At 53.6% G+C, this 22,861-nt stretch overlaps 1 protein-coding gene across 4 annotated transcripts in view; it reads right to left on the bottom strand.

The window, feature by feature from the left end:
- RNF123 (ring finger protein 123) overlaps positions 1–22,861 on the bottom strand; it is a 155,721-nt gene that overhangs the window by 51,627 nt on the left and 81,233 nt on the right. For all 4 annotated transcript variants that reach the window (XM_039547076.1, XM_039547079.1, XM_039547077.1 and 1 more), the window contains exons 33-35: positions 22,567–22,755; positions 19,648–19,723; positions 18,320–18,404 (exon numbers count right to left, since the gene is read on the bottom strand). In XM_039547076.1, coding sequence (XP_039403010.1) covers positions 18,320–18,404; positions 19,648–19,723; positions 22,567–22,755 — 350 coding nt within the window. The remainder of the gene's footprint in view (positions 1–18,319; positions 18,405–19,647; positions 19,724–22,566; positions 22,756–22,861) is intronic.

Below are 22,861 nucleotides of genomic sequence, written 5' to 3'. Positions count from 1 at the left end.
TCGACACTTAGAATGCCCATGCACCAGACAGCACAGCAGGGCTCAGGTGCTCCTGCACCTCCACCCTGCACAGCAGACACAGGGAGACCTGGGATGCAGCCCAGCCTCACTCTGACCACCAACTCATTTTATAGTTGCTCTGGGTCTGTTGACACAGCACCTAAGGCTGGCCCATGCCAGCTGACTCAGACTGCAGGGCTGTAAAACTGCAGTGTAGACATTCAGACTTGGGCTGTTTCATGGTGCAAGTGCTGGGAGGGAAGGGGGAGAAGCAAGACGTGGCAGCCCGCTCAGGGGAGGAGACGGAGGTGGAGGGGAAGGAGGCAGGGCAGGGAGCTGCCAGTGGGTGCTCTGCACCCACCAATTTTTCCCCATGGGTGCTCCAGGGCTGGCACCTATGGGAGTTGGCACCTATAGGCTGGAGCCCAGGCTGCAGGACCCTCCCCCAGCAGGGTCCCAGAGACCAGGCTCTCATCCAAGCCTGCATTGTCTACACCACTGTTTTGCAGCCCAAGTCCCAGTCAGGTGTAGACAGACACTGTTTTCTCATGGGAAGGCAGTGGGCAGCTAGGGGATGGGCACAGCACATGGCAGGGAGGCAGGTTACAGGAAGGGAATAGCAACATCAGGGGTACATGTGTGCTGGGATCAGCTGCCCCTTGCTCACAGCTGTACCAATATTAGCTACCTCCCTACAATGAGCTATTTTATTCATGGACCTCTCCCCCCAACACCGGGCACTCATCTAAGAGATGGACCATGCCATGACCAAGTGTGGGAAGCTCTGGTCTGAGCAGGGCCAGCCACCCTGAGAGCTTGGCTTGGGGGAAGCCAGCTGTGTGCCCGTGCACTATCATACAGAAAGGTCTAAGGCTGAGGCTAAATCATTCCCACGGCACTGGGGCACAGGCTAGCCTCAGCCTCCATCCCCTCCTGGAAATAATCCCAGACACGCCTGGGGCACGAGATGGCCAGTCAGAGAACGGTGGCACAGGACCGCATGCAACCAGAGGACAAATGCACTGGGAGGAGCCAAGGGCAGCCTGGATGCAGGGCATGGTCCCGGAGGAGCTGTCTCCAGCGCCGGGGCCAAGGCAGGGGCTGAGCTCATGCTAGTCCCTGCTGCCATGCTCAGTGCAATGCCCAGCATAGCTCAGCATTGACGGCCAAGTCCTGGCAGAAAGGCTCTTACTCTAAGTCAGTCAGACATGGTGCCCACCCAGGTCCAGCACGAGGGGTGGGAGGATCTGCCAGGGCAGCCAGGAGAGCAGACTAGGGGAGCAAGAATCCCACAGCAGATGCCCTCTCCCTACTCTCAGCACAGTGCACAGGCGACATGTCTTAGTCCTGACTGTTCTGTTGCTGGGAGGGGGGAGGAGAGCACTTTGCAGTTCCGTGGGGTGGAGAGGACTCACCCTGCCTCCTGCCCAACAAGGCTTTGCTCCGGTTTGTGCTTTCCCTGTGCTCTGATCTCCCCGGTGCTGCTGGAGGTCTCCTTGGAGGAGCAGAGAACTGAGGTGGAAATCCCTGGAGCCTACGCAAGGAGACAGCTGCCTCCCAGGCAGTGGAGTTAAATGGGTGAGAAAAACGCAGACAAGAATCCCTCCCTCTCTCCAGTAATGTGATCTCACTGCCTGTCCCCCACCCCACCCCCCCATCTGGCTGGGCAGAGCAGGGCCGGGCCAGCCATGGAAGAAACAAGGAGACCAACATTGTTTCAATCACACACACACACCCATCAGGCCAGCCTCCCACATCACAGGCCCCTTGCATTACTGATGGGCGCATCAGCTTTAACCCTCTGACCAGGCGCTGCCCTCAGCATAAGGAGGCAGCACAGTGCAGGGTGCCAGGCTCACATCCCTGCAGGATTACAGTGAGAGCCAAACTCCCCCACTCCTGCCCCAGGGAGCCTGGCCTGGCAGCGATGCAGGGCTGTGCCTTGAGGAAGAGCCCAAGGACACACGCAGGACAACTGAGGGAGCAGGGCAGAGCGCTGCAGCCTGCTGCCCCATGGGAGCGTTCTCTCTAGGCTCTGACCAGCCATCCCTTCCCCACAACAGCCCAGTGCCAGCCTGGCTGCTCCAGGGGGCTCTCTGAAGCTGGCTGTGCACAGGAAAGCCCTGCTGTGATTGCATAGCTGCCTCCCTCGTGGAAGGCCCAAGTGGCAGGGGGTCCAGCATCCACACTGCCTCAGCTCCTGCAGGGGGGAGGGGGGTACTCAGAGCACAGATGCTCATTGAAGCCACTCAGATCTCTTAGCAGGGATCAGACTAGCAAAGGCCACCACAGCCCTGGACCCAGCCTCCCTACTGAGGGCTGTCCCCACGGAATGCACCATCCTCTCTCAGCAAACCCACTCAGGGCCCTGATCAGGTGGCTGGGAGCAGCCTGCTGAGCCTCCCGGGGGCTGGCATTTCGGGTCCTAGCTGCTAGGTTACTATGGTACATTGGGAGCTGCCACCCCTGGCTGTGCTCTGGGAGAGCACACAGGCCCACTGAGCTGCTGTGTGGGCTGGATCCATGACGCACAGGGCTGTGCCCCATTCAGCCTGTCCTTGGGCAGACACCACAGCTGGGCTGTGTACAGCAATGCAGGGTATCAAACTTGCCCTGAGTCCATGCAAAGTTCTACCAGGCCTACATTTGCCAGAAAACCGCCAATACAGCCTGGATCCCTGCTCCTGCCACTCACTAGTCCCAGCACGTGCGTGGTTGGGAGAGACAGGCCCTGAGCCACCTCCTCTGAGCCCTGCACAGCTCAGCTGGCCAAGTGGCTCTGGACCCACTCGGTTAGTGGGATGCCAGCACAGCACAGAGGAGCAGAGAGTGGGACGCAGGCACTGGGGCTAACGCACCTCCCAATGTCAGTAGGTGTTGGGCACCACTCATTTCCCTGTCTCGACAGGGCCTTTGGCTGAGCCATGTGGGTCCTGATCTTCACCAAGCACTTACTGCTCTTGCTACAAACCACCAAAGACAGCTGGGTCGCCAGCAGGTTGCTAGAGGGACACTACTCCTGACGGGCATTTAGAGAGCACTTGCCACTCTCCCATGAGTCAGTAACCTCAGCACCACCAGGAACTACAGTCAGGCTGATGCTAGAGCAGTCACCCAAAGATAAGGGAGCAGCTCAGCTCCTGGCAGCCAGCTAGCCCATCTGCAGAGCCCCGGCAGGGCTGGCGCCCACAGCACATTGCTTCAGGCTGGGGCCAGGCTAGTTTTAGGGGCATTTACTCCACAACCTGTTCTGACATGTGCCTTGTGCACTGATTGTCCATGTGGGATCTCCATCCTATAAGGGATGAATCTGTAATTATAGTTACATTGCGGATGGGTGGAAGAAAAGGAACTCCTTCTCACAGCTGATCTGGTTTCATCCACCATATGAGAGGCTCTGACTTTTGGTGGGACTGTTACCCTTTCATTCATGTTGTCCTTGTTGTGTGTGTAAACAGACCAAAGCCAGGCCTGCAGGAAACAAAGGTGGAGTCTGGCAAACCGTGTCACACATGTACATGCCTCCACACAGCCTAGTAGGGAAAAACAGATCCTGATTGTGGCAAGAGGTCAGAGGGTGACTTGGTTTATCAGACCATTCACAGCCTGAACTCTGTCTATAGGCAGGTAGGCTTCTCCTAAGGATCTCTCTAGGGTCACTCCTATGAAAACTATAGTCCTCAGAGTCAAAGTGAGAATTTTTTTGTTTACACAGATCCTCAGTGATCACAGAAGGTGGAGCAAGTACAGGATAGCCAACCAGGCCACCTGGCTTGAGTTGCCCATTAGTAGCTAATCGTCCACATATAGGAAAACGGTGCAGCCATTGCGTCTCATCTGGGCTGCCACCATTGAGAAGACTCTTGCAAAGACCCTAAGTGCTGTTGTCAGCCCAGATGGGAGTGCTCTGAACTGGCAGCACTCTTGCCTTATCATGAATCTGAGAAACCTTCTGTGGGACTAGTGAAAATCCACTTGAAAGTAAGGATCTTTCATGTTGAGGGCCACAAACTGCAGGGAGGGAATTACAGATGCCAATGTTGCCTTGCAAAATTTTGATTTGTGAATAAAGACTTTTGTGGCATAGATCAAGAATTGGTCTCTATCCTCCATTTTTGGGGGAACTCAAATATGGGGAGTAGAACTCCTTCCCTTGATGTTGGAGTGACACCTGCTCGACCGCCTAACTCTGAAAGAGGAAGACCCCACCTCCTGATTAAGGATGTCCTTGTGAGAGTTGTCCTTGTGAAGGAGCGGGGAAGGGAGTTTGTGGTGAGAAGGTGAGAGAAACTCAATTGCTGACATATACAATTAAATAGGTTGTAGAGGATTTTTTTAAACTAATGGCTGGGGGAAAGCTGACTGGTGTAAAGGAGTACATGGTTTGGGCAGAGCCATCCCTTAGTGATTAATTTATTAAAGGGGGAAATTCTATATCCTAATAAAGAGTGTATGAAAAAAGTAGTAAAGTACAGGTAGGAGCTAGTGAGGAACAGCCAGATGAAACTGTGTCCCATTTAAATATAACACATGAAGGCAAGCAACTGAATGTTGACAAAATATACAAGTGCTTATACAGAAATGCTAGAACTCTAAATACTAAGATGGGTGAACTACAGTACTTGCCTGTTACATCAGTATCCTTATGTAATGCCATCACAGAAACTTGGTGGAATGAGGATAGTCAATGGGACATGGTAATAGGTATAATATATACAAGAATGAGAGTAGGTTGTGCTGGTGGGAAAGTGGCACTGTATGTGAAAGAAAGCCTACAAAAGCAAAAATTGAAACAATATGGGAGTTCAACTATCCTCACATTGACTGGGTAAATGTTACCTGCAGAGAGAAATTTCAAGACACCATTAATGACTGCTTCTTGGAGCAGCTAGTCCTGGAACCCACAAGAGGAGAGGTAATTCTTGATTTAATCCTAAATGGAACACAGGATCTGGTCCAAGAGGTAACTATAGCAGAACCCTCCCACAAGTAATAGTGACCACATGTAATTAAAATTTAACATCCCAGTAGAGGGGATAATACCAAAAAACCCAAAGACGGTAACATTTAACTTTAAAAAGGGGAACCACATAAAAATGAGGACATTCGTTGGATGGGAATTAAAAGGAGTTGTCACAAGTGTTAAATGCCTGCAGGTAGCATGGGTACTAATTAAAACACCACAATAAAGGAACAGACTAAAAGACTAAGAGGACCAAAAGAATGCCACAATGGCTGAACAGCATAGTAATGGAGGCCAGGTAAAAAGGCAACCTTTAAAATTTGGAAGACAAAACCTAGTGAGGAGAATAGGAAGGAGCACAAACTCCGACAAGTTAAATGTAAGAAGGCAGGCCAAGAAAAAAAAATCTGAGAAGTAATTTGCTAAAGATGCAAAAAGAGTAAGAATTTTTTTAAATGCATCAGAAGAACTTGAAGCTAGACAAATTCAGACTGGAAATAAGGCATGCATTTTTAACAGTGAGAGCAATTACCAAGGGTCCTGGTGGATTCTCCAGCACCAGCAATTTTTAAATCAAGTTTGGATTTTTTTTAAAAATCTGCTCTAGGAATTATTGTGGGGCAGTTCTCTGGCCTGTATTGTATAGGAGGTCAGATTAGATCTCAAATGGTCTGTTCTGGCCTTGGAGTCTATGAATCTATCTAAAAGCAAGAAGCCTGTCAAACACGGCAGTGGGGCCACTAGATGACAAAGATGTTAAAGGAGCACCCAAGGAAGACAAGGCCATTACAAAAAAGCTAAATGAATTCTTTGCCTTTGTGGTCACTGTGGAGGATGTGGGGGAGATAACCACATCAGCACTATTCTTTCCGGGAGACAAATCTGAAGTACTGTCCCATATTGATGTGTCACTAGAACACGGTTCTAGAACAAATTGATAAATTAAACAATAAGAAGTCGCCAGGACCAGATGGGATTCACCCAAGAGTTTTAAACGAACTCAAATAGGAAATTACAGAACTACTAACTATGGTATGTAACCTATCACTTGAACCAATTAGTGGAAGGTAGCTAATGTAATGCTGATTTTTAGAAAGGCTCCAGAGGCAATCCTGGCACTATATACAGGATTATATATTATATATTTAATTACAGGCCACTAAGCCTAACTTCTGTAGCCGGCACATTGGTAGAAACGATAGGAAAAAACAGAATGATCAGACACGTAGATTACCATGATTTGTTCGGGAAGAGTCAACATGGCTTTTGTAAAGGGAAATCATGCCTCAACAATCGATTAGAATTCTTTGAGTGTGTCAATAAACATGCGAATAAGGGTGATCCAGTGGATATAGAGCATCTTCAGAAAGCCTTTGACAAAAAACCCTCACCAAAGTCGCTTAAGGAAATTAAGCAATAACGGGATAACAGGGAAGGTTCCCTCATCGATCAGTAACTGGTTAAAACACAGGAAACAAAAGGTAGGAATAAATGGTCAGTTTTCACAATGGACAGAGGTAAACAGCAGGGTCCCCCAGGGATCCATACTGGGACCTGTCCTGCTCAACATATTCATTAGTGAACTGGAAAAGGGAGTGAACAGTGAAGTCCCAAAGTTTTTAGATGATACAAAATTACTCAAGATAGTCAAGCTGACTGAACAGTTATAAAGGGGTCTCACAAAATTGAGCAACAAAATGGCAGATGAAATTCAATGAATGCACACTGGAAAAAATAATCCCAACTACACATATATAATGATGGGCTCTAAATTAGCTATTACCACTCAAGAAAGATCTTGGGAGTCATCATGGATAGCTCTCTGAAAACTTCAGCTCAGTGTGCAGCAGCAGTCAAACAGGCTAACAGAATGCTAGAAACTATTAGGAAAAGGATAGAAAACCAGAAAATATCATAAAGCCACTATAAAAATACATGGTGCACCCACACCTGGAATAATGATGTTCTGGTTCGCCCCATCTCAAAAAGGATGTAATGGAACTGGAAAAGGTTCAGAGAAGGGCAACAAAGATAATCAAGGGAATGGAACAGCTTCCATACAAGGAGAGACTAAAAAGATTAGCACTGTTCATCTTAGAAAGGAGATGACTAAGGGCTAGTCTACACTTACCAGCCGGGTCGATGCGGTGAGTTCGACTTCTCGGAGTTTGAACTATCGCGTCTAATGTGGACGCGATAGTTCGAACTCCGGAAGCGCCGCGGTCGACTCCGGTACTCCACCACTGTAAACGGCGGTGGCGGAGTCGACCTTGGAGCCGCGGACTTTGATTCCGCGGCGTCTGGACGGGTGAGTAGTTCGAACTAGGGTACTTCGAATTCAGCTACGCTATTCACGTAGCTGAATTTGCGTACCCTACTTCGACCCCGCTTCTTAGTGTGGACCAGCCCTAAGGGGTGATAGGATAGAATGGTGTGGAAAAAGTGAAAAGAGAAGTGTTATTTATTTACCCTTTCCCACAATACTGAAAACCAGGGGTCACCCAATGAAATGAATAGGCAGCAAGTTTAATACAAACAAGAGGAAGTACTTTTTCACACAGTGCACAGTTAACCTGTGGAACTCATTGCTATGGAATGTTGTAAAGGCCAAAAGTATGACTGGGTTCAAAAGAGAACGAGATAAATTCAGGGAGGATAGGTCCATTAATGGCTGTTAGCCAAGGTGGTCAGGGATGTAACCCCTTACTCAGGGGGAACATAAATGTCTGTCAGAAGCAAGGAAGGGAACATACGGGTGATCTCTCAAAAAATTGCCTTGTTCTGCTCACTCCCCCTTAACCTCTGTTACTAGCCTCTGTTGGAGACAGGACACTGGGCATGGCATCAATACTTGTGTGCGGTCCTTGAGTACTCCATCCAAAGAACCCCTTAGTTAGCAGGTGGGGCTGGGCAGTGGCCGTAGAGGTGGAAGAAGCCATGTATTAGGGTCTCTGAACTCTGTTTGCGTAGTGGCTCATAAGGGCACTAGTGCTGAAAGGTCTGTGGGGGGAAATCTGGGCCTGTAAGTTTGCTTGTGGTGTCTCTCTTCGGGGATGAGGTGTAAATACCTAGGAAGCAGAGGGTTGTCTTTGAGTCTTTAAGAGAGCCTACTGACCTCTCATTGAAGATGTTAGACTTATCATTCAGAACTTTCCCTTTGACATGCTGAACCTTCCTGGGGAACCTCCAAAAATGCAGCCACAATTCATACCTCATTACTACAGCTGTGGTGATGGCTCTCCACTGCCTCTTGGAGTGATGTCTTAGCCACCAATCTGCCTACATCAATGAGGGCTTGGAACTGATCCCTGTCTTCCTGAGGAAGTTTGTCTCTGAATTCCAGAAATTTAGAATAATTTGCAAAGTTGTACTTTGTTAATAACTGACAGTTAGCAATACTGACTTGGAGAGTAACTGATGAAAATATTTTCCTCCCAAGAGGTCAAGATATTTAGCACCCTTGTCAGTTGGGGTGCTCTTGGGGAGCTGTGCTCTGGACCTCCCTGTAGCTGCCTGCAACAGTCAGGAGTTGGGTGCTGGATGAGTAAATAAAATCTCTGCCCCTTTAGCTGGCATGAAATATCATTTTTCAGTCCTCCTCGAGGTAGGGACCCAGGAGGCAGGGATGTGTCACACAGACCTGGTGGGTTCCAAAATGCTCTCATTCACTGGGAGGACCACCTTAGTAGGGCCAGAGGGCTGAAGGATGTTCGGTAGACTATGCTGTGTGTTCTAGATATATCTGAAGCTCACTTGATGCCCTCTGTAACAGCTCCTGGTACTGTGCGTGGTCGTTGAAGAGGCAAGGGGAGGATGGAGCAATTACCTCATCTGGTGAGGAGACTGACACCCCAGCCGCCTCTGTGCCTCCTATGGGTTCTGTCTGGGCTCATTTCCCTCACCGGGAAGCTCGTCTGGAGCATTGGATTTGCTCAATGAAAAGGTAGGGTCCCTGCTCTACCAGCGCTGCCATTGGTAGCGGTGGGAAGATACTCCAGCTTGTGGACGTAGAAGGGGAAGACACTTTTCTTTGATGTGGGTTTTTTGAGGGTAGAAATGTCTAAGTACAACTGAACCCCATAGAAGAGGAGACTCTGGATAGGGCAGAGCAAAAATATCCTGGGAGATAAAGGTTTCAGTCCTTTATGGTATTTTGAGAGCCCTAGGGAGGGGACTAGCGGATCTAGGGTGTCCAGTGATCTGGTGCTAAGAGGATCCCACACAAAGTGGGGTCCAGCACAGAGCTCCCAGACCAGATGGTACCAATCTTTTGGTCTGTGGGACAGAACCAGGACTGATACCATTGGATCCTTCTTCCTTCACACCTTTCCTTCTTGGACAGAAGGTTTGTGCTGGCCTAATTCCTTAGGCCCCGCAAATGAAGACTCACCTGAATTTGACCATGAAGGGGAAGGATGCTTTCTCTTAGAAGCAAATCTGGACAGTGACCTGTCCTTATGCTTATATTCATGTCCCCTACTCTTGGGAGAGGGTTTCTTAAGACAATGTGTTTTGGCCTCTACTCTGGAGCTTATGCTCAGAGAGGCGCTGCTCACAGTCTGAGGCTGGTGTATGGGGCATCTCCCCAGCCCAGATCCAAATAGAGCCGTTTGGCCTGCTCTGTGAGGGCTTCCACAGATGGAGCTCTCGTCCCTCATGAGCATAAGGAGGGAAGGAGCGTCAGATGCTGCACTTGGCAGTGACATGAGCCTCCCAAGGCAGTGCTGGAATTTGTTGCTGACGGAGAAGGAACAGGGGCAGGAGACAGTTCTTAAACCCCAGGACACTTGGCATAGTCCTTCTCCGGGGGGAAGAAGCTCCCAAAGTGGGGAAAACTGAACTAACTCTACTGACTATAGAAACAATAAAAGACAAACTAAGTTTAAACTTACTAAAATCTATTTATAATATACATTTACAGGTATTAAAGTAGAGCAAGATCGTAGGGGACACAGAATTCTGACTCAGGTCACATAGCAATAAGAAGGAACTGGAGAGGCGTCGGTCTGTGCCAGCCTTTATGCCCTCGGCTGGGAGCACGAGGAGACAACTGTGTATGCATGGACCAATGGGCCCTACATGCTACAAATCTCTGATCTGAGGTACGTGAGCACATGCATACCCATATGTGGAATACACATGGGGACCAGCACTCGAAGAATAACTGATTCTAATATACTTGGACTCCAGTAAAGCAGTTGACACAGTACCACATGGGAAATTATTATTAAATGAGAGAAGATGGGGATCAGCATAAGCATTGGAAAGCCAATAAGGAACTGGCTAAGGAGAGAAGGCAACGGGCCATAGTGAAAGGAGAATTATTGGACTGGAGGGAGGTTACCAGTGGAGCCATGAAAGCCAAATTCTCTCTCACACAAACACAAGTAATGCAGCTGCCTCAGCTCTACCCCTTTGCACTCTGGCTCAGACTCCCTGGAGCAGAGACTGTCCTGTCCTGCCCGTCTCCCACCTGGGCACATGCTACCTCACCAACGCCCGGGGAGCTGGCTCCTGCCTCATTCTGATGCAAGCTCCTAGTTTGCAGGGCTAGCTCCAGCTGTTCTTGCCAGTGGGAGGGCAGCTCTGCCCCCCAATCAAACCCAGACCCTGTGGCTGCATCTCGTGACACGCCAGCAATGGCTGCTAACATACAGAGCACCCCTTGAGAAGACAATTGGATAGCCAGTGCTTAAAAAGCCCCAACCACGCCCGCATTCCCCATCTGTGCTGACTGGCACTATAGCACCCAGGCCAGCTCTGCCCCAGGTATCCCAACACTCGTTAGCCCTCCTGAGGGGCAGATGCCAGCTTTCTTGCCAAGGGATGGGAGAGCCTGGAAGGGCTGTCTGGAGGTTAGACAGACCCACCCCAGGCAGGCCGGGGACACCTCGGTTCTCTCCACCCTGGCTGCACCTGTGTGTTCCTAGAGGTGCTGGAGCTTTGCAGGGTAGGGAGAGCCCATCCCCGGCACAGCAAAGGCTAGGCAGCTGGGAGCAGGGCTTATCTGTCAAGGGCACCCCTTCAGAAAGCAGCTCAGATCACCTCCAGGGCTCCCCAGGCTCCCTGGGGCTGCGGCTGGGCAGGGAGGCAGCCCAGAGAGCATCGCTGCCTCAGCATCTGCACAGTCTTGGTGGGGCATGTAAAGGGGGACACACAGATGCAGAAGAGCTCACAACAGCCTGAACACAATCGGTGCAAGCAAAGGCCAAGGAGCTAGGGTGCAGCTGCGGAGTCGCCTCTGCAATCCATCTCCTAGGAGGGGAGGACAAGGAGAGATGCTGCAGCCCAGCAAGCAGCATTTCTGGCTAAGTCCTGCAGGGGCGCTGAGTGCTCTGCTGCACCACCCATGCCCCCCAAAATGCTGTGCCACAGAGACCCACAGCTGGGGCCAGTGCTGGGCCCACCAACAGCCCTGCCATCTGGGAGGGGCAAGGAGACCTGTTCATCCCCCTTCCAGAATTCCCATGGCAGAGCTGCCAGGCAGGTGCCCCCAGCCCATCTCCTTCATGCTGAGATGGCACTGCCATGCCCAGAGGCATCCCTAGGGGCACGGCTCTATTTCTCAGGGAACTTTGGTAAGGAACATGGTATAACTTGTGTCCTATCACATGGGTGTCAGAAATCCATCCAGAGTCAGAGGGGAATGAGAAAACCAGCAACCCCAGCCTGCCTGCAGGTGGGGTGAGCGCCCAGATCCAGGGCCTCTGGGCAGCCCAGTTGCGGGGGGAAGGAGAGAGGGGGTGGAGGTGCAAGCACCCATGACCAGGTGTCTGGGCAGCTTATGGTGACCCACACAGCACTGAGAAGGAGGCTCTCCTGGAGCTGTGCTGGCTCTTGCCAGTGTCACTACACAAGCTCTACCTCCTGCCAATGCTATTCCTCTCAGCTCCCTCCAAGGGCTGCTCAGTAGAACATCAGCTCAGTTACTCAGCAGACACACACAGGCATGAGACTGCCACAGGCTCAGCGGCTTGGACCAATACTTGGGGCTGTTCTGCCTCCTGGCCCCCACACTGCAAGTCCATGTGTGTCTAGGACCTGGCTCCAAATTAGCCCCTGGGACCCCTGCCCATGCCTCTCCCCATGCCATTGCTGCCCAGCACTCCAGCTCTGGACCAGGCTGCCCATGGCACTGAGTCCGAGCTCTGGGACAGACTCATGGTGGCCAGCAGCACGCCAAGGTGGGAACAGCGGGAGATGGTGATGCTCAGGGTGGGGGCCCTGAAGCACACCACCCAGCTACCCTGCACCAATACGCCAGCCGGAGAAAAAGCAGGAGATATCAACATGTGCGAATGGCAGCTGCTGTCATGCCAGCCAGGCCTATTCCAGTTCCTGGAAGCAGCTCTGCCTAGTGTGGGGAAGGGCATGTGGCCTGGCATCGGAAGCCATGCTGGAGACACAGATACATGCCAGGGCACTCAGCTTCTCAGCCCTTGATTCAGAATTAAGGGGAGGGTGCGGGTCAGCTAGCCACTGCTGCATGGTGGGCACAGATGCTGCTGGCACTCAGCATTGCAAACCAATGCAGCAGGGAATCTCTGCAACAGTCTCACTCCATGCAGAGCAGCCACCTCCCCAACTTGGTGGAGCGGGACTCCTATGGGCCAGGCAACAGAAGTCTTATGGTCTATCCCAGGTGGTGTGCTGGCCCCTGCTGGACACCAGGGCATGGCTTCTCACCAGCACCGGCAGCTGTTGGAGACCCAGGTTCAGAGACTCATTGGATTCATTAGAGTCCCTGATCTCTGCCCCTTGCTGCCAGCTCCCTTCCTCCAGCCCCAACCCTTGCCAGGCTGCCACCGAGGGAAAGGAAACAAGGCACCCCCGCACCAACCTGTGGCCCATTCCCTCTGCTGTCCCACTATGGGAGAGGGTCCGAACTGGCAGGGCAGGGGAGTCAGGTGTGGCGGGGCCCTTCCTTAAAGCTGCTCCAGGAGGGGTTACATTTAATCCCTTCCCACTGGCCCACTGCGGGCAGCCCTACTGCAGCCAGCCCTGCCTCTCAATTGTTCTCATTAGAACATTTCTGTGCTAGTGAAAACAGATCAACAATAACTAGAACCAAGCCCAAGGCAGGGGCGCACCGAGCAGGGCTCCCCACAGCTCTGCTGACAAATCCTGGCCTGGCACTGCAGTCTCTGCTATCCTAGCCTGGGCTTCCCCCAACACAGCTGTCAGTGCTCCTCAATCCAACTCTCAGCCCCCCGTTACTCTTCACCATGAGTCTGTCCCGTTACAAAATGCTGGTGCTGAACTTGACATCCAGGAAGGATTACATGGGGCCAAACTCAGCTTTCCTAGTGATTTCAAGCAAACTGGAATCCAGGTCTCCAAAGTGCTAAGTGGCCTGCCCAGCCAAAGCAGAGGGGACTTGTGCTCCGGTCAAACAAGCCTCGGGTTCTCTTTGCAGAGAATAGCTCCCCACACTTGAACACTGGTAGTTAGATCCATCCCTTTCTGCCTTCCCCCTCCGGGAAGCATTGGGAAGTCATGTGGTAACAACCACCCAGGGAGAGCTGTGACTCACCACAATTAACACCAGCGTGACCCGAGGTATTAAATACTGCAGTGCTTCTCTCGAGCCCACTCTGTCCAGCCCTGATATAGGATGATGTGCAGTGCAAGTCCGCTCATCAGCTCTGCCTGGGAAACGCTCCCCTCTTGGCTCCAGGGGGCTCACCCCACCAGAGAAAGTCTGTAATGAGATGCCTTGTCGCCTCCTGCCCCATGGCAATGTGTTGCTGGGGTAACTGGACTGCTCTCTGATGCTACACACAGACACTAGCTCAGTCTGCCTGGCTCCAGGCCCCCTCCTGTCAGGCACCTTCTGAACTCTCCTCTTACTTGGCAGTGCACCACCCTCCAGCTCAGGGCAATTCAGTCATGGGAGTGGGTTCCAGGCCCCTGTACTCCAAGAGGAGCCAAAGCATGGGCCAGAGTGCAACAGCGGCCCATTGAGTATTCCAGCCCTGGCTGCAGCCGCCTGAGCTCTGAAACAGGAGAGTGCCAGCCCGGGAATCTCCCCCGCAGACAAGCGAGTGCAGGGTTTTATGGATCAAACAACAGGCAAACAAAATCACGCAGCGATGGAAGAGCTCTATAAGGTCCCTCTGGGCCTGGCCAGGACTAGCCTAACCATAAATGCCCCAAGCAACAGGGCTCCAATCCCAGCCCTGGGGGAGATGTTTTCCTGACTAAACAAGCCACAGTGCAAGGAACTTTCCCTGATATTTTCAGGAACACAGGAATTGCCAGATGGGATCAGAGCTGAGGTCCATGCCGCCCAATCTCCTGTCCGCAACAGTGCCCAGCCCCAGGTGCTTCAGAGGAAGGTTAAGAACCCACAGTAGCAGACTGGTCACAATCTACTCCAAAGATATTCTCATCCTCATCTCTAATAGCTGAAGACTACTTAAACCCTGTTGCAGGAGGGTTACCTCCCTTCCACTACTCTCATTAGCGCTCACTATGACAGTTCTGGATATTTTGCTTAGCTGTATTAATGTCTAATTCTCTACCGAATCTTCCCAAGTTCTTGGCCTCAACAACTTCCAGTGGCAGAGAGTTCCACAGGTCAGTTACACATTGTGTCAACAACTGTTTCCTTTAATCAGATTTTGAATTGAATTGAACTGAATTGAATGTCCCCTTGTTCACGCACTAGGTGCCATTGACAAGAGATGCTCTTGATGACCCTCAGACTAGTCAGTATTTGATAGACTATCATGTCTCCTCTTTAAGATAACAATCCCCATCTTCTCAACTGCTTTTCATAGGAGAGTTTCTCCAGGCCCTGGGTCTTTCCCATCGCCCTTCTCTGGGCCTCTCTAATTCTGCAATATCCTTTCAGAGATGGGGTGCCCAGTGCTGTACAGGGTCCAGACGAGGCCAAACCAGAATTAGAACGTTCTCTGCCCCATTCCTTATGCAGCTGAACATACCTTGCTCTTCTGACCGCAGCTGCCCATTGAGCAGAGGTCTCCATAGCACTGTTTCTAATGGCACCCAGCTCCCATCCCTGAGCTCACAGTCAAGTCAGGCCTGCTGGGAGTAACCCCTCCAGTACATGTTAGTTAGCATTCAGCACACTGAGTATAGTTTGCCACTGGGCTGCCTGTTCCCGTGGATTGTTTCAGTCCCTCCGGACCTGACTAACAAAGAACTGGGCCATCTCCAAGTTTAGCCACCTCACTGCACCCCCGCTCATGGTTCCCACTGGTAAACAGCCCCTTCTGTAACCAATACCACTTGGGATTTCTCTGATTGCACCTTGCTACCCAACTCCCCACCGCTGCAAAGACAACCCCGGCCCACTGGCTGAGGAGCACTGTGCCATAGCTAACGGAGCGGGTTGGTCTGTTCTGCCCTCAATTCACTCCCTCCTTCTGGAGCACAAAGGAGAATGAACACAGCGTTCCAGGTATGCGGTCAGTCCTATGGCAGGGAGCTGCCTCCATGCAGGGATGTCGGGGGGTGGGGGTGGGGTGGATTACAGTCGCTGCGTTTTGCTCACTGCCCTGCCACACGGCCATCTCCTGTCTGATCTGCTGGCCACTGTCCCCAAGGGCATCTGGACACTCCTGCTCCAATAATGAGATTTAACTCAGACGTGCACTATTCGGGGGGCCGGGGGGGGGGGGGAGGCAGCGCTTGCCTCACTGCTTGGAATATGATGCCTGCCCTTCAAGCATTAGCAGTGTCCATGGTTGGGGTTGCTGCTCACCCTTCTTTCTGACAGCCAGCGAGGAAGAGGAAGAGGGGGCCCAAGAAGAGGCCTGCCAAGGTTCCACAGCTTGGAAGCCTTGCTGATTTCCACGTCAGAACTGCTTGGTTCACATAAGGACAGAGATGGGTTTTACCAAGTGCCAACCCACAGCCTTGCCGACTGCCGAGAACTGAGCTGGGATCTCACATGTCCCCTTATGGAGGCTCCGCTGGGCCCCTGCTTACCTCTAGCACCACGCTCTTCGTGCTGCCCTCCCAAAGTTTGCATGGGTCTGATTGTGGGCATAAAGGAAAGCCTTCGTCCCTCCCTCTGGCTGACAAGTCCAGCAATCTGAGTAGGGGCAGGAGCTGTGGAGGCCAGGGCAGGGAGGTGCCCCTGGAGCTCACACCCCATCACAGTGCCGAGCCCCTTCCAAAGGGAGAGCTGCCAGCAACAACAAGCAGTTCTGTGAAGTCTGTGGGAGAGCAAAGTCTGTTTGCATTTGCAAAGCAGAAAAGGCCACTGATTAGTGACCTTGAGCTGAACACTTGGCACAGTCATGCTCAGGGCTGTGTGACTGGTGCAGGGACCGCGGGAGATAGGATATAATTAGATGTATTTGTGTACATCTTTGAGTCCTTGAGAGAAGGATCAGAGCGAGTCTGACTGCAGGGCTGAGTGGCCCAGCCAGATGGGGCTCTGCTCTCTGCAAAGCCAGGGACTAACTTGTTCCACATGCACAGAGGGAAAGTGGGATGCGGAGGATGGGGACTGGGGGCTCCCAGCAGGCAACAAGGCAGAGCTGGAGGCAGAAGGCATTCGGGGAGAATGCACATGCGTTTACAGACAAAGCCAAGTGGATCTTAGCTAGCCTGAGCGGCCCACCTGGACATGGGCTGGGCTCTCAGCAGGAAGCACATATACATACCCAGAGCCTGCAGACATGCATTCAGCCTGCACCACGGCCCCTGGGCGTTTTGAGACAAGGAGGAGGAGAGGCTGTCCTGCTTGGCAGGACCACGCTGCTCCCTTTCCCTGGACAGGGCTTGTCCATGCTGTTGGTCTCATGGATATGGCCTTGAGCACAGCAGTGTGCTTGGGCACAGCGCAGCATGAAAGGGGGCAACAACTGTGGCTGCCATGACACTCAGCCATCTGGCCAGTGAAATCCCTCATGGATTTGCCAGCCCCTTCCCCACAGTAAGCTCCATGTATGGTGATTTCAGGGGGCACCTAGTTCAGAGGCCCCTTTGCTCACAGGCTGCTGCAGTGGACTACAGGCATTTGTGTCACTTCCTTACACCACAGGGACACAAGGACAGCAAAGATTTGACACCTTCCCCTCCTGCCATGGGGCAGGAGCCGGACACTATGGGAGCTGTTGCCGGCTACATCTGGGATCTCCATAGTTCCCAGGTGTCCCTCCAGCCCCTGCCTACCTCACACACAGCCAAAGCAAGCCCTCGTCCACCCAGAACACAGCACACAGCAGTGTTGGCCAGGATGGGAACTGGAGAGAACTGGCCATGCCAGGGCCTGTGGCTGATGTGAAGCAAGGCAAGTGCTAGGCCTCCGCCTGCCCAGGTGAGCTCAATCTGTATGTGCCCAGTGCTAGGTGGCGCACATGGAGCCTAGAAGGAGAACTCACCACCCTGGCACTAAGAAGCCACCAGCCCAGAGCCAACTGAGGGAGACAGAAGGTTGCACATGGAAAAGTGGAGGGTCGCATGGCACCACCCTGCCATTTCCTATGGTAACAGCACATCAAGGCTTTGGGACTCCGGAAGGCAGAGCTGTTCTCCTGACTCACCTAGGCTGCCAAAGCAGGCTCCAGCTCAGCAGCACAAAGGGCTGAGTCTCCTACCAGGACACCCTAAGAGCAGCCAGCTTAGAAAGGCAGGTAGCACAGTAGGTAGGGGACTAACCTGGGAAGCAGGAGACCCAGGTTCCATTCCCTACCCTGCAACTGGCTCCTTGGTCTCAGCAAGTCACTCGGGCTCTCTGGCCATCAGCTGTCATCTGTAGAGCGGGGATAGGAGTCCTGCCCTGCCCCAGTGAGACTGGGGAGTGACATGAGCTGGAGTGGCCCCCAGAAACTATGGCGATGAGGGCCACATAAGTATTTTACACAGCTGGTGCTAGAGGTGTACACGTGCATGAAGCCCTGCCTGAGGGCTAAACTGCCACCAGTTAAGAAGAAAGGCAACACTCCAGACAGCAGCACAGTGGAGGTGAGGCGCCAGCAGGCTGGGCAGGTGTCCGCTCGCTGCTGCCATGCTGCCAGGGGACACAGGCCAATCTGAAAGGGAGCGGGGCATACGGAGCAGTGGGGGCGCTGTGGCAGGAGAACAGCAGGGCTAGCTCTGTGCTCAAAGCACAGGCCCCCTCCATGGGTAGGCAGCCCTAGGAGACAGAAGGAGTCTCAGCAGAGCCGAGGCAAGGCAGAGCAGCAGTTGGGCCAGTACAGAGGGAGTGAAGTGAACGTGGTGTCCAGCCCACCTTGTGGGGCAGATATGTTGGCCCTAGCGATCCGCACATACCTGCGCAGACTCCCATCCCCAGGCTCTGAAGGGCTGAGTCCATCTCCAGCTACACTACAGCACAGCCCCAAGGCGACACTGCCTCTCGCAGGAGGAGTCACTCACCCTTGGAAGTCAGTGTCCATGAGGAGTCGGACCAGAATCCCCGTCACAGCCACAAGGATTGGATAATGATCCACGCTCTCTAGCCCTGGGGGACAGAGCAGAGCCAGAGCAATGACCATGGCTGGGAAGGCCAGGCTATACCCCACCCCAGCACATGCCCGGCTCTGTACCCCAAGCCTGACAGCCATCCTTCTCTTTGCAGCAGCCCACCTCAGCTACACACATGGCCACGCCGGGGGAGCCCTGGGCCAGAGGCGCTGCCTCCTCCTCCCACAAACCACATAAGCACCTTTCACATGCCCTGGTCGCAGGCATCTCTCCATGGCCAGCACTGACCTCTTGAAAGCCTCAGGAAAGAGGGGCTCCCCCCTACCCTGGGGCTGGTGCCCTACCCTGATGTGATATGGAGGGGGCTGACTAGAGCCTTCCCACGGGGAGTGTAGATGAGCTGTGTCTCAAGGGAAGAGGGGACATTGATGAGACATCATTCCCTGAGGGGAGAGAGGCTGACTCAGCAGTACCACATGGCACAGGGGCTGTGCTTCCAGTTACTTCCCAGCAGCATGCTGGTTAATCTGCTGGCTATGCTTCAGCCGTCCCCTGGCAATGCAAGTTGGGAGATGGTCTGCGATGCAGGGACAGCAGGTGGATGCTAGCACAGCACTGTCCTTCCCCAAATCCAGCCGCGCAGCCCAAGGACAGACTCAGCAATGCATAACTAGACAAGGACTTCCTGCATGACCTTTCCTGGCACAGGCAGGAGATCAGCCTCCATTCTACGGGCACCTCCCCTCCCAGCCCCCTTTCCAGTTCCCTAGAGTGCCCATTTGAGGGCAACACCTTGCCCAGAGCAGGCGTGGAACATTGCAGCAGTTTAACAGCTGCTCAGAGTTTGGTGCCTAGAGACCCCAGAGGCGAGAACCCAAAGGGGAAGTGAGGGAGCAGAGACACCTGCGGTAGGACAGAGGGTCTCATGGAAACAGGCAGGGAATCGGGAGTGAGCATAATGCTCAAGAGCCCTGTTTACATCTCCTAGAGCCTGTCATGCAAGTGCCCATGGTTGGGTTGGCAGGTCACCCTTCTGTCTGACTCAGAAGAAGAATGCCCCCTGCTATATCCCCAGCCCGTGGCACCTCAGGTTCCCGGCCACATAGCCCAGCACCCAATGACAGCCCCAGAAGAGACCGGGCCTATCTCTGCAAAGCACCCACACTGCCACATCACTCCACTGGTGAGGGGGAGCACCTCAATCCCCTAGGCCCCCCAGACAGCCACCAGTAAGTTCCTGACAAGCAAGGATTCAGCCAGGCCCAACAAAGGTGACTCACCTGGCAGCCGGAGGTTGACCACTCTGTCGAACAGGTTCCGTTCAGCTGTCACCCGATTCAGCACCTGGTTCAACAGCTGTGCGGGGACAGGAGAGATGTCAGGAGAGACTGTTCCTATCTCCCGGACAGGACGCCCACCTGAGCAGGCCGGAGCAGCCCCGTTCCAGCTGCAAGCCCCAGCCCCAGCCCCAAGTCAGCGCGTCGCCCTCAAAGAGCACACCCGCCACATGCAGGGCCTCCGCAGGAGATAGCCCCTCTTCCACTAGCTACTCCTGAACCTCCCGCCAGCCGGACAAGAGGCATCTGGCTGAGCGCATCCCATGGATTGTTAAGGGTCCACACCACAGAGCACAACAACAGAGCAGACTGCAGCCCTCCCATCCCTACTGGGGCGATGCCTGGGAGAACTGCAGCTCCCAGCATGCAGCGTTCCATCAGGAGTAGACAGTGCAGCTGCACTGCAAGAGATGGCAGCAGCAGTGCAACACTCCCCCGGTGGGTGTACACTGACTCCCAGCAGGCCACATGCACATCAGCAGGGCACGCAGCGCTGGTAGCCCCTGGTGGGCAATGGGCCACAGTCTGCAGCAGTGAGAGGCTGAACACATGGGCAGTCACATCGGCTGCATTCCAGGCTCCAGTCAGTCCGGAGGAAGCTCTCACCAAGGAGAAGCTACATCCCAGGCCACATCGTGGCCAATGGCACAACTGGTCAGAGTGGGACAACCAAGTGACAGCTGTGAGCAGGGCTGGGTGCAGGCACTTGCTGGCTAACAACTGCCAATGGCCTGAGGAGCTCTCTGCTGAGCCCAGGATCTAACAGGACTAGGACTGCTGGTCCCCAAGCACAGCAAGGAAACAGCTCAGGCCCAGGAGGCTGCTGGGCAAATCACATACAACCAAGCTCCACCCAGACTAGCAGCAGGCTTCTGCCTCACCTGGCAGCGAAACTGAATGTTGTTAGGCTCCAGGGTGAACCCCCACTGGGACAGCTGAGGCTCTGGCCATGCCCTTTCCAGCACACAGCCCACCTCAGCTCACTCAGCACACTTGTTCTGCTGCCATCATGGCTACTCTTCTTTCAGCTGAAAGCAAATCCCTGGTGCAGCCTAGTAGGTAGGGCTGGCTCCAGTGGGATCCCCATGGCACAGGGCGGGTCTGGTGCCAGCACCACCTGGGCACCCAGTGCTCTCTGTCTGCAGCAGGGAAAGCCATGGGAGCAGACAAGCCCACTCTTGCTCTTCCCCCCCCCCCCCCCGCCCTACCTGCATCTGTATAACCCCCTTCACTGGCCATGTCCCCTCTCAAGGCAGCGAGGCCCCACCGTCGCTACACACTGTCTGACCCTGCCATCACACCCTCTTGTGGTCTATCCTGGGACACAGGCCTGGCACACAACAGCATGCCGGGGAAAGCTGCTGGTGGTGCTCCCCTCTCCTGTACTGCACCCCTCCTGCAGCCCCCCCATTACAACCCTGAGCATACAGAAAGCGAGGGGCATGCCACTGCGCTCCGGCGGGTGGCTAGGCTCGAAGCTGTGCTGCCAGCTCAGCTGGCCAATGTGGGCCCCAGAGGGCTTGTACCTAGTCACTCCTGGCACAGCGTCCCCTGCCTGGAGCCCTGGCCAGATGACATGGCCTTGCCCAAAGCAACCTCTCTGAGAGTGGAGACACAGAAGACAGCCTTAGGACCTAGTGCAGCCTTGGGCCTAGCACAGGCCAGGGAACATCACCTCGCAATTCCAGCCAATGACTGGTGGCTGGCCAGAGCAGAGCTCTGGGAAAGAGACGTCCAGTCTCGATTTACAGATTCCCAGGACGGAGAATCCCCCCAGGCCCAGGCAATCTGCTCCGAGGGACTAGGGCTTCACTCAGACAGCTGGGGTTATGCTTTGTTTGATCTTTGCCAAATTCAGCTCCCTGATCTGGTTCGTGCTCTGCCTTTAGCTGCTGATGTCTGAGCCCCCTGCTCACAGCCACATTCTCCCTGCAGAGGGACTAGGCCTGGGGTCAAGTCACCTTTTACTCCTCATTTCAATAAGCTGCTAGTGTAGCTGCTCTGCACACCAAAGGGGACTTGTAAAACCAAGCATTATGTCAGTTCAAGGCTACATGTGGATGCAGACTGCAGAAGGGAAGTTGCTAAACTGATTTTAGTTATACTAGTTTTAGCCACAGGGCTGTGGTTGGCAATGGAGGTGCCAGGGTGGGAATAGTAGTGGGTCATGATTAAGGAGCAAGGGCAGAACTGGGGAGGAGGAAATCCCAGGACAGAAACAGCAGGGGGCTGCAGGTCAGTCGCTGGGGGCACTAGCAGAGCTGAGAAGGGGTGAAAGCTAGGGACTGGAACAGCAAAGGGCTGTCGAGTAGGATTGAAGGGCATTGGCACAGCAAGAGTGTGTGCCAAGGTCTGGAATACCCACCCTAACTTGATTTCAGGTTCCAAGTAAGGCCAGCTATCCCCTCCCCTGCTTCCCTTGAGTTCACATCAAGCAGATGAATGCATCTCCTCTCTCTCAGGGCTTTGTACAACTGCCATTTCCGCATGATCTGAGCAGCTGCCATGTGAAAGCCACTGGCATGGGGAGTTCCTCAGTGTGCAGTCCGGAGCGTGCATCTCTTTTCCCTCATGGGGTTGCAGGTAGTTCTGCGTGGGATGGGTTTCTGTGGGGTAGGGGGCTGATGAGGTGCCTGCTGGAAAAGCTTAATCAAATAGGAGGGCTTGGGAGCGCCTAGAGTCAGCCAGATTTCTCCCACAATAGCTGCCCGCAGGTACATCAGCCTGAGAAACTGATGCAGGATCCCCTGGGTTGGTAGTTTTAACAGAGACACCCGGGAAGGGGGCTCTTTATTCATGCCATCCTGCCCCCAGCAGGGGGTGCTCTCGCCTGCTCCACCGGCTCCCAGCATGGGGATGTACCTGGGCGAGTCTCCTGAGCAGCAGCTCCGAGGAGGGGCGGCTCCAGTCGAGGAAAATCTCCGGGGCCAGCGTGACAGTCATTTCTAGCACCCTGAGCAGGCTCACCGACAAGTCGAAGCATGTTGCGCACACCTTCAGCTGGCGGCTGTCCACAAAGTTCCTCTCCAGGCGCTCTGCTGCCTGCTGGATCTGCCCAGGCACAGGGCACAGCTTAGTATAGGGCCTTGCAAGGAACAGAGGCCTCCACCCGCTCATGCACCCATTAGGGCTGTGCTGCTGGACTCCTCAGGCAGGC

Source organism: Mauremys reevesii, linkage group 7, assembly GCF_016161935.1.
Source record: "Mauremys reevesii isolate NIE-2019 linkage group 7, ASM1616193v1, whole genome shotgun sequence".
Taxonomy (NCBI): domain Eukaryota; kingdom Metazoa; phylum Chordata; order Testudines; family Geoemydidae; genus Mauremys; species Mauremys reevesii.
Note: the sequence above shows the minus strand (reverse complement) of the source record. Positions and strands in the feature narration are given on the sequence as shown.